This window comes from Paramisgurnus dabryanus, chromosome 13, assembly GCF_030506205.2.
Source record: "Paramisgurnus dabryanus chromosome 13, PD_genome_1.1, whole genome shotgun sequence".
NCBI lineage: Eukaryota > Metazoa > Chordata > Actinopteri > Cypriniformes > Cobitidae > Paramisgurnus > Paramisgurnus dabryanus.
Window position 1 is genome coordinate 26,201,212 of NC_133349.1, and position 17,748 is coordinate 26,218,959.

At 37.9% G+C, this 17,748-nt stretch overlaps 3 protein-coding genes across 3 annotated transcripts; all 3 read left to right on the forward strand.

Annotated features, from left to right (window-relative positions):
* The first annotated feature begins 225 nt into the window (after window positions 1-225).
* On the forward strand, window positions 226-2,718 carry LOC135728310 (C-C chemokine receptor type 5-like). The gene is made up of 2 exons (XM_065246490.2): window positions 226-333; window positions 787-2,718. Exons 1-2 carry the CDS (start codon window positions 309-311, stop codon window positions 1,821-1,823), a joined length of 1,062 nt encoding a protein of 353 aa, XP_065102562.2. The 5' UTR covers window positions 226-308; the 3' UTR covers window positions 1,824-2,718.
* Window positions 2,719-3,978: 1,260 nt separating this feature from the next.
* On the forward strand, window positions 3,979-7,045 carry LOC135728286 (C-C chemokine receptor type 5-like). Its single transcript, XM_073811725.1, has 2 exons — window positions 3,979-4,051; window positions 4,809-7,045. Exons 1-2 carry the CDS (start codon window positions 4,027-4,029, stop codon window positions 5,840-5,842), a joined length of 1,059 nt encoding a protein of 352 aa, XP_073667826.1. The 5' UTR covers window positions 3,979-4,026; the 3' UTR covers window positions 5,843-7,045.
* A 914-nt stretch (window positions 7,046-7,959) lies between these two features.
* Window positions 7,960-14,130, forward strand: LOC135728131 (C-C chemokine receptor type 5-like). Its single transcript, XM_073811671.1, has 3 exons — window positions 7,960-8,068; window positions 9,444-9,492; window positions 10,068-14,130. The coding sequence occupies exons 2-3, from the start codon at window positions 9,468-9,470 to the stop codon at window positions 11,102-11,104; spliced, it is 1,062 nt and encodes a 353-aa protein (XP_073667772.1). The 5' UTR covers window positions 7,960-8,068; window positions 9,444-9,467; the 3' UTR covers window positions 11,105-14,130.
* The last annotated feature ends 3,618 nt before the right edge of the window (window positions 14,131-17,748 follow it).

Below are 17,748 nucleotides of genomic sequence, written 5' to 3' on the forward strand. Positions count from 1 at the left end.
AACCACAAACTTAACTTAGCATTCTTCTTGTGTGCAGGTAATCATTATTACATTTCTTTATTCAGGTATGTTTTCTTTGTGTTGTTAACCAAATGTTTGATGCTTTTTAAAGGGTACTGTCCCAGTGGCTGCTAAAACATATTACATTTTGTTTACTTATGAAGTATTAATAGCAGTTCATTATGTTTTTGAATATGATAAAGTACCGCCTCTGTGAGGTACAGGAAATAACACCTCCTGTGTTCTGCAAATCCTTTGACATCAAGACTCAAAAAATTTCACAGATTCAACTCTCATAAGCAGGAGACATGACAGAGGAGCAACTGCAACCCGGTAAGTGACAAATCTGTAGTTTATGATACTTAAAAAATTATTTTTATTTCATAACACTAATATTTTAAAATGGGCACAACATGTAACATTTATAACATTTCAAATCATTAAATGTTAAAACTAAAACTCATCTGTTAGGTTTGTCCATATTTGACCTAACCATAGGATAGAAACAACTTTTTTAAGTTTAGATTTAAATAACCACAAATTTAACCAATGAGCACAAACACACGAGTTTCTAACACACATATGATGTCGAAGAGGGTTTGTGCCTACTGTAACCACTAGATGTCATTAAAACCTTTTGAATCAGCTGCATGTTCCTCTTTGTGGTGTGACTTCTTTTTGGCTACTTTTGAAACGGAAGAGCAATTGAGAATGAATGCATAACAAACAGTTGTACAAATCTAACAGTGTAATTTTTATGTTTTTTCCATCTTTCCCATTATTCAGACTATGGTGATTACTATGAAAATGACAAAAATGATAATTTTGAACAGCCATGCAACAACGGCAACACAGAGGCCTTCAGTGAAGTTTTTCTTCCCACCCTGTACAGCATAGTCTTCATCATTGGCTTCATCGGGAACAGTCTGGTAGTGTGGGTCCTCATCAGATACCGTCGCAAATCCAACATGACAGACGTGTGCCTCTTAAACCTCGCCATCGCTGACCTGCTCTTTCTTCTGTCACTTCCCTTCTGGGCTCATTCGGCCATGGCTGACTGGATCTTTGGTAAATTCATGTGTCATACCGTAACGGGCCTTTACACGCTGGGTCTCCACGGCAGCATCTTCTTCATGGTGCTTATGACACTGGATCGCTATTTCATCATCGTCCATCCCCACAGTATCTTTTCCAAGAACCGCTCTGCCAAAATGGGTTTGGTTCTGTCTTTGATCGTGTGGATCCTCAGCCTGTTTGCATCTCTCCCAGATATTTTAATTGCCCATGAATCCAAAGAGATGAATAATTCAACATATTGCAGATCACACTATTCAAGTGATGCCATAAAGACTTTTATTTACTTTAAGATAAACGTCTTGAGCCTGTTTCTCCCTCTGATTATAATGGTTTATTGTTACGCACGGATCATCCCAACTCTGATAAACCTCAAATCACAGAAACGACACAAAATCATCAGACTCATTCTGGTTGTGGTGGCTGTTTATTTCCTCTTTTGGACACCATACAACATTACCCTATTACTTATCTTCATGCAGACCAAAGGTTACCTGGAGTCTTGTGAGTGGGATAACAGTTTGAGTCTGACCATGCAATGGGTGGAGACTATCGCCTACAGTCACTGTTGCCTCAATCCCATCATTTACGGCTTTGTTGGAGAGAAGTTCAGGAGAGAAGTCATAAAGGTGGTAAAGGAGCAGTTTCCCATGTGCTTCAGACAATGCTCATCTTTCTCACAACAGTTATCCGAACGCAGAGTCTCGACCTTCTCAAGATCAACTGAATATTCAAGTACACATATGTAGTGCACTGCTGACTCAGTTTAAAATGATAGCATTTATTTTCCTTTGTTCCTGAAGTTTCTTTTTTTTTACCTGAATGTATTTTAGTTTTGAAGTTTTCAAAAAAAAAAAATTCTTTGATATGTTTCTAAGTGTTTTGTCAGCATTATGAATGTAAAAGCTACAGCATGTATGGCTGTAAGGATATAAAGCAGGATTTGACCTGTCACTATGTGCAAAACTGTTATGCTGTTATCCATGAATCATGCATTTATCATCTATATTTTGTCATTTGATTGACTGCATCCTCAGTTTACGAGAGTGAGGTGCATCAGTAAGTCTACATCTTTAGTCCACTTTTTAGTTCATCCAGCAAATGAAATTATATGTCTAAAAACCCAAAACTTCAATCAGTTATAAATGTACTGTCCTCTGAAAATAACTTACAGCCATTATTGGTGCTTGGAGCACAGTTCTCTCATACTGATCACTGGATGTTAAACATGCACCTCATGGCAAACAACTCTGAGGATTTCAGAATTACAATTGTTGCTCTCCACAAAGATGGCCCTATAGGCTTTAAGAAGATTTTTAAACTGAGTTACAGTGGCCAGGGCCTTACAGAGGTTTTTCAAGACTGTTTCCTCTCAGAACAGGATACACAAAGGGTTGATCAAAGAAGTTAAGTCCTCATGCTGTGCGTCAGGTGCAGAAAGTTGCTTCAAAAAGAGATGCATGAGTGCAGCCAACATTGCTTTACGGGTTGTAGAAGCGGAAGGTCAGATTGTCAGACTGCAACAATGTAAGAAGATTAAAATGGTTGCTGAAACATGACGGTTGTACTGACTTTTGTGATATACTGTATGTGTCTGTATTTCGACTTATGTCTGTAAAAGTTGACTTCTTTAATAAAATTGCATTTTGATCAAACTTTGCCTAACCTGTCATTACAGAATACTTCAGCATACACTGATCGGTCGAATGAACTGTCTGACCCAGTCACCTTTCCAGTAGTATGTTTCCTTCGTTTTCAACAAGTGAATTGATCACTCGAGGACTACGCATTTTCCAATGTCAAGCAAAAACTTCCCTTTTTAGCCAGATTCTTGTGCACTATTATGAAACTCAAGAGGGTGTTATAACATTTACTGACAGATTTTGGCGAGTCATGTCGAGAGAAAGACATTCAAAATGAGAGAAGTTTGTAAATATGAAACAAAATTTACATGCAATTGTTCAACAAATTAATCAGTTCACACAGAGGCCATTGTCTTTTTAGCATTAACTTGCAAAATGATGAAGTTATTTAAATAGTGCGTTCACACTAGATGCGGAGAAAGCAGAACACAGTTTCATGCAGTGTTCGGTTTTAAGATATTGGTATATTTAGTTTTTTTGTCTTTTTTTACTCTCATAAAAAGAAAACCTCCAAAATACATCCTTATATGGTGTTTGTTTTAAGCCCACTACCTTCCGTATGCTTGCATCTGCAGATTTGTTCTAAAGTAACCAAAACTTGCTAATTTGCATAATTAAACACTTCAGGGTAAAGACTCTTGATGCAAGTCATTAACTGGGGAAGTTCAGTGGTTATATGCTTTAGTTATTTTGATAATCCTATTTATATGCAATATATTTATTTTACAGGGAAGCTTTGCGCATACAGGAATATATATTTTAATTTATTGAAAAAATACCCCCCTTTCTCTCAAGGAAGAAAAGGCAGGTGCTCGAGCCCAGTTCTGGCTAGAAGGTATACAGCCACTGCCAAGTCTGCTAGGATTAGGTTTGGGTAGGATGAAAAATAGCAGTTCTGACTAGATAGGATACAGCTACGGCCTAAATCAGCAAAATGTTGGGTTTAGGGTTGGGTTTGGAGATAGGATTAAAATAGAAACAGCGCCCATATAGGCGAGATTTAATGAAATGTAATTCTCACAATGACCTACATTGCCTGTTAAGATTTGTTTTAAATATACTACGATTTTGTTTCTCTTTTTCTTTTCCAGAGAACTATGGGTGAAAATATACTCTTGCATAATCAGTCAACGCAAAAACATTGTTTATTACTCACACAGAACATTTATAAAGTATTACTAGCAATTTATTATGTTTTCAGTACGATGAAGTCCCGCCTCTCAGGAAATAACACCCCTTGTGTTCTGCATAGCTTTTAACAGTAAAACTATCAGATATTTCACAGATTAAACTTTCATAACCAAGAGACATGACAGAGAACTTAACAGCACCCGGTAAGTAACAAATGCATCCTCTGTATTTAGACACTTAAAAGTCTTTCTTATTTATTTCATAATATTAATATTTTAAAGTGAGCACAACAGGAATATTTTTGTCATAACATTCATAATAATTCAAGTTATTAATTGTTCAAAGGTAAATAATATAAAAAGAAAAAGTAAAAATTGTAATGTAAAAATGTAATATGGACAAACCCAGCGGTTGGGTTTAAATGAACCTAGAAAATATCCATATATTGTATGTGACCCTGCCTGTAAAAACTCAGCTAAAGGTTTTTTTGTGATATACATGTACTGTTTTAAAATCATCCTACATAAAGAAAAGATAATTCTGTAAAAAAATACCTTGATATCTTTAATCAAACTGTGATTCTCAAAATATCAGCGTTAGATTATGAAACTTTAACCTGGATTTTACAGACAAGGACATCTGAAATGAGCATACCTTAGTTAAAATTCAACTGTTAGTTCTAACTTTGGGTAGAAACAAGCCAGCTTTAACCACAAATATAACCAATGAGCAAAAACATTTAAACTATACATTTTAAACATATATATGACGGTGAAGAGCATTTGTGCCTCCTTTGACCACTAGATGTCATTAAAACATCTTCAGTCCGCTGCATGTTCCTCTTTGTGACATGACTTCTTTTTCGCTACTTTTTAAATGGAAGAGCAATGAGATTGAATGCATAACAAACAGCTGTACAATGATCTAACATTGTCATTTTTAAACTTTCCCATTATTCAGACTATGGTGATTACTATGAACAAGCAGATAATAATGTTGCACAGCCATGCAAGAACAGCAACACAAAGGCCTTCAGTGAAGTTTTTCTTCCGACTTTCTACAGCATAGTCTTCATCATTGGCTTCATCGGGAACGGCCTGGTAGTGTGGGTCCTCATCAGATACCGTCGCAAATCCAATATGACAGACGTGTGCCTCTTAAACCTCGCCATCGCTGACCTGCTCTTTCTTCTGTCACTTCCCTTCTGGGCTCATTCGGCCATGGCTGACTGGATCTTTGGTAAATTCATGTGTCATACTGTAACGGGCCTTTACACGCTGGGTCTCTACGGCAGTATCTTCTTCATGGTGCTTATGACAGTGGATCGCTACGTCATCATCGTCCATCCCCACAGTATCTTTTCCAAGAACCGCTCTGCCAAAATGGGTTTGGTTCTGGCTTCGATCGTGTGGATCCTCAGCCTGTTTGCATCTCTCCCAAACATTATAATTGCCCATGAGTCCAAAGAGATGAAAAATTCAACATACTGCTATTCAAACTATTCAAGTGATGCCATGAAGTCTTTTATTTACTTTAAGGTAAACGTCTTGAGCCTGTTTCTCCCTCTGATTATAATGGGGTATTGTTATGCACGGATCATTCCAACTCTGATAAGCATAAAATCACAAAAACGACACAAAATCATCAGACTCATTCTGGCTGTGGTAGCTGTTTATTTCCTCTTTTGGACACCATACAACATTACCATATTCCTTTTCTTCATGCAGACACAAGGCTACATGCAGTCACACGAGTGGCATAATAGTTTGAGTCTGACCATGCAATGGGTGGAGACTATCGCCTTCAGTCACTGTTGCCTCAATCCCATCATCTACGGCTTTGTTGGAGAGAAGTTCAGAAGAGAAGTCCTAAAGGTGGTAAAGGAGCAGTTTCCCATGTGCTTCAGACAATGCTCATCTTTCTCACAACAGTTATCTGAACGCAGAGCCTCGACTTTCTCAAGATCAACTGAATATTCTAGTACACACATGTAGTGCACTACTGATTCAGTATGAAATGATAGTGTTTATTCTTCCTGTGTAAATACAAAGACTATCATTTTGAGCAACTCTTGTTTCTTCAAACTCAAGTTCCTCTTTTTAACTGAATGTATTAAACTGTAAGTTTATCTACAAAATCTTCATGTTTCCGTTTTCAAATCATCAAAAATGTGCTCTTTGAGTGTTTTGTCAGCATTATAAATGTAAAGGCTACGGTATGAATGGCATTTCATATATCATTTTTCTCTTTTGTGTATTTGTATATTTTTGGCTTGTAGCAGTTTAGCTTGTTTGGTTGGATTGCTTATTAATATTAAATGAAACCAAAAGGCTTAGTTACAGTACATTTTACCAGTTTACTATTGTTATGCTCAGTGGCACAGCAACGATTAAGATAACAACCATTTTTTGAGAAAGTGAAATGATAAATGAAACATTTCTAATGGGAGATCTTTTTTGTTCTTGTGTGTGTGACAATGTACAGTAAATATGCCAGCTGATATTGAGCGGTGCAAACCCTTCTTCCATCACATGATTTAGTGCTCTTGTAACACCTAGTGCTCTTGCTATACCACCTGAAACACCTCTCTTAACATTGTGGTTAAGTGATGCCCTTGTTTTCAAAACAGCTTTAAAGCATTTCTCCGTGAAAGTGACGTGACTGTCAAGTATGGTAAGCCATACTCGAAATGTGACCTCTGCTGTCATGATCCTGTCTCCTTGTCACAGCTTTTTGTCTCTTTGAACCCATTCACACAACACTTTGGTCTCAGAAAATTTCTCTAAAATTGGCAGAGAGGCTTCTGTGTAAACGCAAAAATTGGCAGTGTGAATGATCACGGACAAATCCTGTAAGCATTTTATGTGTATTTTCCATAATCTCTGTGTGAAAAGCGCTTTTGGGACAGTATCATGGCAGGCCCACATATTTTGTGTAGAAGCATGTTTGTATTCAAACAATCCCTATTTTATGCCCTTCTGTTTGCTATCCTGTGCCGATTTGTCTTTTTGAAAGTCATTCTGCGTCTTGTTGAGTTGTTCCAAGCTAAGTTATACCATTGTTTAGTCTTGGTTATATTTACGGTTTGTTTTAGATCAGGTCTGTTCAGTGTTGAGTTTATTCTCTTCATTCATTTTTTGTCCCTTTTATGTTTTTTTTTTTTGTTTTTTTGCTAATAAAGCCTGTTTAGTAACATGCATCTGGGTTCTGTCTCTCTCTCATCTGCATTTAACCATCCTAGGGAGTAGTGCTTTGCTCAAGGGCACCATACTGTAGTTGTTTCCTGCCAGCCGTGAGAATCAAACCGGAAACCCTTAGATTAGAAACCTGGCTCTCTATCCTCCCACTGAATTCTGCTGGGTTATTTTTAACCCGATGCTGGGTAAATATTGGACATAACACATGTTGGGTTAACAAAAAAAACCTAGGCCATGAATGCCCCATCCATTTAACATCTTTAAAGCATCATAAATTTACTTAAGAAGATAATGTGACTTTAATAAGTGCATGTATTAATTAAGTTATGTTCTTACCCTGCTGACTAATGCAAACTGTGCAAATTTTAAAAACTAATTTAAAGATCGTCTAAAAGAGGCAGTTGGGTCAAAAAGGGACAAACCCAGCTGTTGTGCTAAATTAAACCAGAAAATGGGTCGAAACAATCTGGCATAGGTCAAATTACAGTACAACCCAATGGGTGGGGCTAGTCACTTTTTTTAGACCATATTTGAAAATGTATATGGAACAGTGGCATACTGACATCTTTTTCGAGGGCATAGGATGCAAAGCACATCACAACATGTACTTAGCCCGTCAAGTATGTGGCTCATCAGCTCAAAATATGTGTGATGTCAAAATAAGAGCCTGCTGCAGACACTTCTAAGGGGTTTATTATAAAAGAGACCCTCAATACTCTCTTAATCTCATGTGTAATCAGAGTTTCGTGTTAAGTTAGTGTCTTACAAGTATTTTGTCAACACCAGCGTCTCTTTTATAATAAACCCTTTCGACGCATGTGCAGCAGGCTCGTATTTTGACAAGAGGCATGATGCACATAGGTTTACATGATGCAACAAACACACATTTTAAAATGACGAGCAACACATGACACATATTTGGAATTCACACCCCTCGAAAGAGAGTTACCGGCCGCCACTGTTATGGAATAAATGAAAGACACAGATTTAACCCTTTAAACAAGAAAACTATTAGCCAAACGGGTGAGTAAGTTGTTTTTCCTCTGAGTAATTTTTCTCAAAGCTGGTTCATCAGTTGTGCATTTAAAACATTTTTATTTAAACCTCGTGGTTGAGTCAAATATGAACAAACCCATCCATTGTGTTAAATTAGACTTGGTTCTACAGGGGTAATTTTAATGCTATGATATTTACCAATGCAAATGCACCCACATATAAAATAATTAATAGCATGCAAATTGGATTATGACAGCTGAATATCAGTGAATACACATAAAGAGATGCACACAAATTCATGAATCATGCATTTATCACCCATCTTTTGTCATTTGAATGATTGCGTCCTCAGTGTACGAGCGTGATGCGCATCAGTGAGTCTACGTCTTTCGTCCACTGGTCAGTGCATCCCGCTGAGAAAATTCTTTGTGAGAGCTGATCCTTATGGACATATTTAATTAGCAAAATAAAGGAATTAGCCTGGACTACCACACTGATTTTATGTGTCATTGATCCAGTAGTACGTTTCTTTCGTTTGCAACACGGTCACTTGAGGATCACACCCAAGATTTCCTAGATCTAGCATATCTAAGAGACTGTATAGTTGTGAAAGGCAAAAAAAAATCTGTGTGGTAAAGTCACTTGACAGAAGAGGATCTGCAATGGGAACAAATCTCCATATTGCAGAAGTTTAAGGCAGCCACATACACCCAAGCAGTACGAATACGTCTGAAATTTGGTGGTGTATGCAGCAGTTTATTTTAATGCAGTATACAGTACAGAAACTGTTGTATTTACAGTTCACTTAATAGACAGCATTATAGCTTTGTCTGCTGTACTGATTGACTGAACAAACTGGTACATAATAACTATCAATATTTTCCATTGTCAAGCAAAAACTTTGCCGCTTCCTTTTTTCAGCCACAAGTAACTTGCTGTATATTTATAGAAAGATTCTGATGAACTATTACGAAACTTAAGAGGGTGGTATAACATTACTGACATTACCGGCACTAGTGCTCCTACTTAGAGAGAGTCATGCTAAAACAAAGACATTCAAAATGAGAGTAAATATGAAACAAAATGTACAGAACAGACTTACATGCCTCTTTATGTGTATTAGTAAATTCATATATTGCCGTTGTATTACCACTGTGTTTTTCTTTAATGGTGGAAATTTTGTCAGAAAACTATGGCTGTTTGGAGTAGAACGGAAGGTAAAAAATATACTCTGGCATTCTCAGTCAATGCAAAACCATTGCTTATTACATGTGCAAATACATTCAGAACATTTTTTAAGTATTAATAGTTGTTTAAACAGAGTCCCGCCTATCAGGAAATAACACCCCTTGGGTTCTGCATAGTCTTTAACAGTCACAAATTTCTCTGACAAATTTCACAGATTCAGCTGTTATAACCAAGAGACATGACTGGGAACTCAACCGCACCCGGTAAGTGACAAGCGCATCCTCTGTAGTTTATTGTAGTTACACACTTGATAAAGTCTTTATAACTAATTTCATAAAATTTATAATTTAAAATGAGCACAATAGGTATATTTTGTCACAACATTTATAATGTTTCAAATCATTAATTGTTCAAAGTTAAAAAATAAAAACAAAAAGTAAAAAATGTAATGTAAGGAAATGTACTGTAATATGGACCTTAATTAAAACTCAACAGGTCGGGTTTGACCCTTTTTGATCCAACATTGGGTTGAAAATAACCCAGCAGTTTTTAGATGTCTATTTTTGACCTAACCGTAGGTAAAAACAAGCCAGCTTTTTTAAAGTGTAGCACAAATTTAACAAATGAACACAAACATTTAAACTATACATTTCAAAGTTGCTGAAGAGCATTTGTGCCTACCGTGACCACTAGATGTCATTAAAACATCTTGAGTCAGCTGCATGTTCCTCTTTTTGATGTGACTTCTTTTTGAATCTCTTTAAATGGAAGAAGAGCAATGAGATTGAATGCATAAAAACAGCTGCACAATATTCTAACATTGTAATTTTTTTTTCAGTCAGCTATGATGATTACGATAATAATGCAGACAGCAATAATTTTGCTCCAATCAACAACGGCAACACGAAGGTCTTCAGTGAAGTTTTTCTTCCGACTTTGTACAGCATAGTCTTCATTATTGGCTTCATCGGGAACAGTCTGGTAGTGTGGGTCCTCATCAGATACCGTCACAAATCCAACATGACAGACGTGTGCCTCTTAAATCTCGCCATCGCTGACTTGCTCTTTCTAGCGTCACTTCCCTTCTGGGCTCATTCGGCCAGGGCTGACTGGATCTTTGGTAAATTCATGTGTCATACCGTAACGGGCCTTTACACGCTGGGTCTCTACAGCAGTATCTTCTTCATGGTGCTTATGACAGTGGATCGCTATGTCATCATCGTCCATCCCCACAGTATCTTTTCCAAGAACCGCTCTGCCAATATGGGTTTGGTTTTGGCTTTGTGCATGTGGATCCTCAGCCTGTTTGCATCTCTCCCAAATATTATAATTGTCCATGAGTCCAAAGAGATGAATAATTCAACATATTGTAGATCAAACTCTTCAAGTGATGCCATGAAGTCTTTCATTTACTTTGAGGTAAACGTCTTGAGTCTGATTCTCCCTCTGATTATAATGGGGTATTGTTACGCACGGATCATCCCAACTCTGATAAGCATCAAATCCCAAAAACGACACAAAATCATCAGACTCATTCTGGCTGTGGTAGCTGTTTATTTCCTCTTTTGGACACCATACAACATTACCATATTCCTTTTCTTCATGCAGACACAAGGCTACATGCAGTCACACGAGTGGCATAACAGTTTGAGTCTGACTATGCAATGGGTGGAGACTATCGCTTACAGTCACTGTTGCCTCAATCCCATCATCTACGGCTTTGTTGGAGAGAAGTTCAGAAGAGAAGTCATAAAGGTGGTAAAGGAGCAGTTTCCCATGTGCTTCAGACAATTCTCATCTTTCTCACAACAGTTATCTGAACGCAAAGCCTCGACCTTCTCAAAATCAACGGAATTTTCCAGCACACATTTGTGAACCTGGACCACAAAACCTTAAGGGTCAATTGTTTGAAACTGAGATTTATACATCACATGAATGCTAAATAAATAAGCTTTCCACTGATGTATTGTTTGTTAGAATATGATAAAAAAATCTAAATATAGAGATATCTTCATGGATCATGATCTTGACATAATATCAATGATTTTTGTCATAAAAGAAAAATCAATAACATTGACCCATGTAATGTATTTTACTACAGAAATACCTGGTATGACTGGTTTTGTGGTCTAGGGTCACATATTATATAGTGCACCTCTTATTAGAGCCCGAGCACCAAGGAGCAGGCCAGAATGGCATGCACCGTGGGAGCAACACCCTATTGTTTTTCCTCAGTTTAGTATTTTTCTCCAAAATGAATCACATTTTTGAAGGTCTAAACTTCCTCGAAAACTCATGAAAATGTGCACACGCTGGCGAAAATGTACATGTAGTATAGGCGTCAGAAGTGGGCGTGTAGAAATGGCTCAATAGCGCAACCTGCAAAATTTTAAGAGAACAGCCCCCTCGCTATGAAAAACGTACAGATACGAAATGTGGTAGGATAATGTAGCACCCCAAGACCTACATAAAAGTCTCTTGGAGCCAAGCTCTAAAGACCACAGGAAGTCAGCCATTTTGAATTTTCAATGTAATTTGAGTGCAAATGTTGCCATTTCTGGGCTTCGTACTTTGACAAACTCCTCCTAGAAATTTAATCAGATCATCATCATATTTGGTCTGTGTCATCTAAAGGCGGAGATCTTGACATTTTTTGATATAGGGTGTGTCTGTGGCGGCCTGCAAGATTTCTGTTTTGCTATAAAAAAGGAGGTTGTTCTAACTAAGGCTTAAAATGTCCAATCTGACCCACGCTTCACATGTTTGATAAGTGTCCTGGCCTGAACACAGCAACATGGCAATATTCAATAAAAGTTATAGCGCCACCTGCTGGCAGCAGAAAATGTCATGTTCTACACTGTGATTTACTGCTCATAGAAATTTATTCAGATTATCATCATATTTGGTTGGTCTGAACTTAAGGACTTCACAATGATAAATTGTGAAGATCTTAAATTTTCGTTAAAGGGTGTGTCTGTGGCTGCCTGGCAAAATGTAATGTTTCACCATGAGAAAACTGTTGTAAATCAGGCATACAATGTCCAACCTGTCACAAACTTAAAGGGGGGTTTAATGGTATTTCAAGCATTCTGACTTATTAACACAGTTATAGAGTTGTTTCCTCATGCTAAACGTAGGCAAAGTGTCAAAAATGCAGTTGGGCGTGTTTCAGAGTATTTCTGTGCCGAATGCACTTCGCCAGGGTTCGTACAAGTTTCGGCTATTTTTTTTCGATTACGGTTCTAACTGACGTTTCAGGGGTTTTCGATACGTATCACTTCTTTATATGGGCTTCCGCCGGAAAACTTCCCCCGGAAAACCCCGCCCAGCCGTCAGTCAGCGGGAGACGCTAGAGCTTGCTAACAGCTTATCACGCCACTCAGCTTTGTTTTATTTCAAAAGTCAACAATGGCACAACAAGAAGTGTGTTTTTGGATGTAAGGAGAAGACATCCAGCCTCATGGAAACAATGGATATAGTTTATTATCCGGATTAGCAGCGGAGTTTTGCGTGTGTGTTTGATGCGGTGGATTTTCATGACGAGTTACACGTGGTAAGTAAGACTTCTGTCTTATGTTGGAAATAGGCGCGTGTATATTATATAAATGACACGAACATGTAGTGAATCATAAGTTAAAACAGTGTTGTATAGTGTTGCATGACTCGTACTCGCTCCTCCCGTGTTATAACTCCTCCTTCTTCATTTTTTCGTACGTTATCGGAAAGATTCGGTAAAGCTAATCTTTCTTTTATAAATCTGATTAAACTAAAGACTCTTCAGAGATATAAAGGATGTCATACTACTCCATAGGTACTCCAGATTAATATCAGAAATGCAGAAACAGCGTGGGTTACGTGAGCTTTAATATGTTTATCAAGGGTCCTGGCCTGAAGACGTCAATCTAACAACAATCAGTTACAGTCAAAGCGCCACCTACTGCACCCAGGAGGATATTGCACATCAAAGTTCCTTTAATTTCCACCTATATTTACCCACTTATATTCAAATCCCCCTGGTTCACTGCTTTACTAATGCCATAGGGAGCTTTAATTCAGTTTGAAATGATAGCATTGATTCTTCCTGTGTGACTACAAATTATTTTCATTTTGAGCAACTCTTGTTTCTTGAAACTCAAGTTCCTGTTTTTTTTCTAAATGTATTAAACTAAGTTTATTTACAAAATGTACATAATGATTTTAATGTGTGTTTTGTCAGCATTATAAATGAAAAGGCTACAGTATGTATGGCTGTCAGGATTTGACCTAGTGCTGGCGCTATGTGCAAAACTGTAATGCTTTTTTCTGAGTATTTCTCAGATTTCCAAAAGCATTAAAGATTTTTTTGAGATTTATATTTTTTATATTTGGTGTATACATTTTTTGCATGTAGCAGTTTTGTAGCTTTTTATGATTGGATTGCTTGTTAATAGAAACTATGTATAATTCACTAAATGTGTTCGAAAATACAAAATGTTGGAATATGTGCAATGCGTTATTCCTGGAAGTATTAAAGGAAATGTGATGTAGCTGACTGTGTCTACATGGCCTTATCATGTGGTTGGTGTGTGTGTGTGTGTGTGTGTGTGTGTGTGTGTGTGTGTGTGTGTGTGTGTGTGTGTGTGTGTGTGTGTGTGTGTGTGTGTGTGTGTGTGTGTGTGTATTTGGGGGCTGTCTGTACCTTACAGAGAGGAAATAGTCTGAAGCGTAGTGTTAAACCACATTAGCGACAGTCATCTATAAGTCTTTGTATCTACTGTATATTTTTCACATATGAAAGCGTAGGCTCAGGAATGTTACAGTACATTTCTGCTAGTTTTGTATTGTTGTAATAATGAGAGTAGGCGGGATCCAAACGCAATTCCTTTATTACATTTACACACGATAATCCACAGCAGAAATATGTAACTGAAAAACTTCGAACAGGGAGAAGAATAAATCCACACACAGTTACTGACAAAAGACAACTGAAACTCTAGGGCAATATATACACGTGGGCTAACAAGGTAACAATACACACCTGGAGAGATTAACCAATCAACAAAAGAACTACAGACATGAGACTGAAATAGGAACTCAAGATACAAACTGTACATATATCATGCATTTATCATTGTTATTTTGTCATGTGTCTGACTGCTGCAAAAATGCCTGTTCTGGTGGTCCCAAGTCTAGTAGACCCAAGTCAGGCGGTCTCAAATCCATCAGAGGTCTGTTCCCTGTCTAGAGTGTTTCCTGTTTTACAGTTCCCCAGCCAAGATGGCCGTTCTCAAGTTCCCTGTGCTCCTAGACTCTAAGCTGGCCACACCTATACGTCCTGGACTCCTTGCCCTGGCCTAGATGGCTTTTGCTTAGTTACCTGTGTTCCCTGTCCACGCCAAGATGGCTGATCCCGAACTCCCTGTATCCCATGTCCCAGCAAAGATGGCCCTCTCATTGTCCCTGCCCCCTCCCTGGTTTCCGTTGCCACCAGCAGCACCCTGGTCTCCCTTGACTGGTTCTCGTCGTATTTTCTGCCTCCTCCAAGGTCCCGGCCTCCATCAGCTTCACCATGGTCCCAGCCTCAGCCAGCTCCTCCTTGGTTCCTGCATGGCTTCCTGCCCTGGCATTCTGCTTCGCCTTGGACACCTGACTATCCTCCTCCTGGTTACTGTTCCTATCCAGTTAGGAGGGTCTGAGGGGGGGGGGGGGGGGTTCTGTCTTAATCTCCACCATGGCCCTTTATGTTGGTTACTACTGAGATTGTTCCACCGAACCTCAAGACTCCCTTTTCAATCAAACCTTTCACTGGACTGATAACTGCTGAATCATTACCTCACATATTTTATTGTTTGTCTCTTTGCATTATCAACTGTTTTCCTGTTTCATTGTTTCCTGTTGTGGTGCCTGTGTTTTGACTTTAGCCTGGATATTGTATTCTGATTGTTTGCTGCCTCCACTGATTTTAGCCTGGACTATGACTCTGATTTTAGATTACATCTGATGTTATGTATGCCTGGATTTCGACCTGTGCATGTTAATGTTAAGTGCTGTAATAAAAACGCATTTGGATTAAACATTGCCTAACCTGTTATTACACCAGGTGGCTATTCATATAAATTTGTTAACCAAAGTTGTAAGTTTTTTGTACAATTTGCTTTCACCCTTGTGATGTTGAGTTGAGGTCAGGGATGGGTGGGGTATCATTGTTTTTCCACAAATAATCATACGCTTTTGTACAATTCACTTCAGTAAACTTTACTCTCGTTTTACTGACACCCATGAAAAATTGCTGCCTATAAACAGCCATATTTTTGCATCCTTCTTAAATGTATGGAAAATACCATGTCTGGTTTGGTTTACATACAGTATTAGTGAGCACCATCACTAAAGGTAAAATAAAAGTGTTCATATACCAGGGTTTCCCACAGCACATTTCAGTTCAGGCGGCCCACCTAAGCTTGGAAACCCTACCCACCTTAACTAGGTCGTCCAAAAAAAAAAAAAGTTGCTGCACAAAAGGCCGTCAAGTGTATCCACACTGCCGAAATGAGAAAGACGTGGTCCGGACCGTCACTGTCTGGAGGATAACTAGCTAGCTATTTTACATAGAGTAGAAAGATTAATGCATGTAATGCTTTCTTCGACGAAGAAAGCAGAGGAGGGGTCGGAAAAGAAAGACAAAGAGACTTTGTCGTATATATATATATATATATATATATACGATGTTAGGGGCATTCCCCAGAAAATGTAAGATCAAAGAATTAGGGGCGTGCCGTGAGGCTCTGAACTTGAGGTTGGAATTTGGCCTTGAGACTTTGTCTATAAATTGATGCTGCCTGCAGAACTTATTTAGATCTTTATAATTCGGCAAAACTTGTAATCGCATACAACTAAAGTGTATTAATACATTTTATAAAAGACAAGAAGAAGTCTGCTTTCGTGAACTTAGCTCAAATAATCAACCACGGGGAAGTCTTCTGACAATTATATGTGAGTATGATCTAATCTTAGATTATTACTTAAGGTAATGTGATTAGTATACTTAGGGAAATAATTTCAGATTCGACTATCCTTGCCTAACCCTGAATAGAAAAAATAGGCAAAAGGTACAAACTTTCGTACCATAAAAACACCATAAAAGCCTTTATTTTGCTCAATTGATGTTATTTGCAATGTGGGTTTGATTCCCAAAGAACATACTACATACAGAAATAATGAATGGGGAGAGTGGGGCACAACCTAATGCAGTTTGGTTTAGCCTCAATCATTCAAAAAATTTTCATATTTTTACACAAGCAACGTATACAATTGAACAAGCCACATTAACACGACAACGATGTAGTAACGGAAATGTATTTTTTTTTAAACGTTTCACATGGCAATGTTGTCAACACAAGTGGCATTCACACAAATTGACAAATAAATTGAGTGTATTATGCATGCCAGGCCAGTATTTGGTGATGTCACTTTGAATGTGATTAGTAAATAATGTAACTGTGGCTATGTTTATATGCACAACATTTTTTTCAATCTGCCTGAATTTAATCAGATTGAAGATTACAACAATACAGTTTACATGCACCTTAAACATTGCAATCTGATTAAATGTTTGTTTACATGTACATACAAACTAAACGTCTGTGCAAGTTCACAGCCAGGGTCGCCAGATTTACATATCAAAACCAGTCCAATGGACATTCAAAACTTTCTCAAAGGCATCCCAATGACTATTCACAGCCCAAATACCAAACACTAATGAACAAAATCCTTAACCCGCAGAAAAAACAACAACCGGAGACGGTTTAAACAGTAGCCCAAATCTGAACTGGAAAAAATCAGAGGACTTGGCAACACTACCCAGCGCACAGCATCTCTCACTGAGTTCACGCTTTATCTCTGGATAAAAGTCAAGTTGAGTTAGAGTAAGTTTTTCTTAAGAAGTTTTCAGCAATAGGCAAGGAAAACATAATTTTCAAAAGGCACAATTATTGTTTAATGTAGCCTAATGTTATGAAAGTACACATGAACGCTGCTGAATGTACAACGCGTGACCCTATTACTATAATAATGCGTGTTACTATTGCATGTTTCTGTGACGAGAACCATGTGATACATAAATAAGAGGTAAATATAAGTCGTAAACTTAGGCAAAATTATTCTGTGCATGTGCACAAGGTATTTTTGCATCCGATTGAGAAAATACTGCGATTCATGCTTTACACGCATACTTTTTCCCTAATGATCAGATCACAGATTGGACTACACCACCTCTTTCAATATTTAAGAAATTTGCATCCAATCGACCTCAATCGTATTGATTATGGTGTTGACAATAAGGCGTCAACAGGTTCCCCTCAGTGGGATAAGTTTTACACTCTTAAAACAATGGTCAAAAATGGTCCCTGCATGTCACTGGGAGGGTACCCATTCAAAAAGTACGTTTTGCACCTTAAGAGGTCATATTAGTACCTCGGAATTGCTTGTTAGTACCAAACGTATACATATCTGTACCTAAGTGATACATATTGGGACCTTTTAAA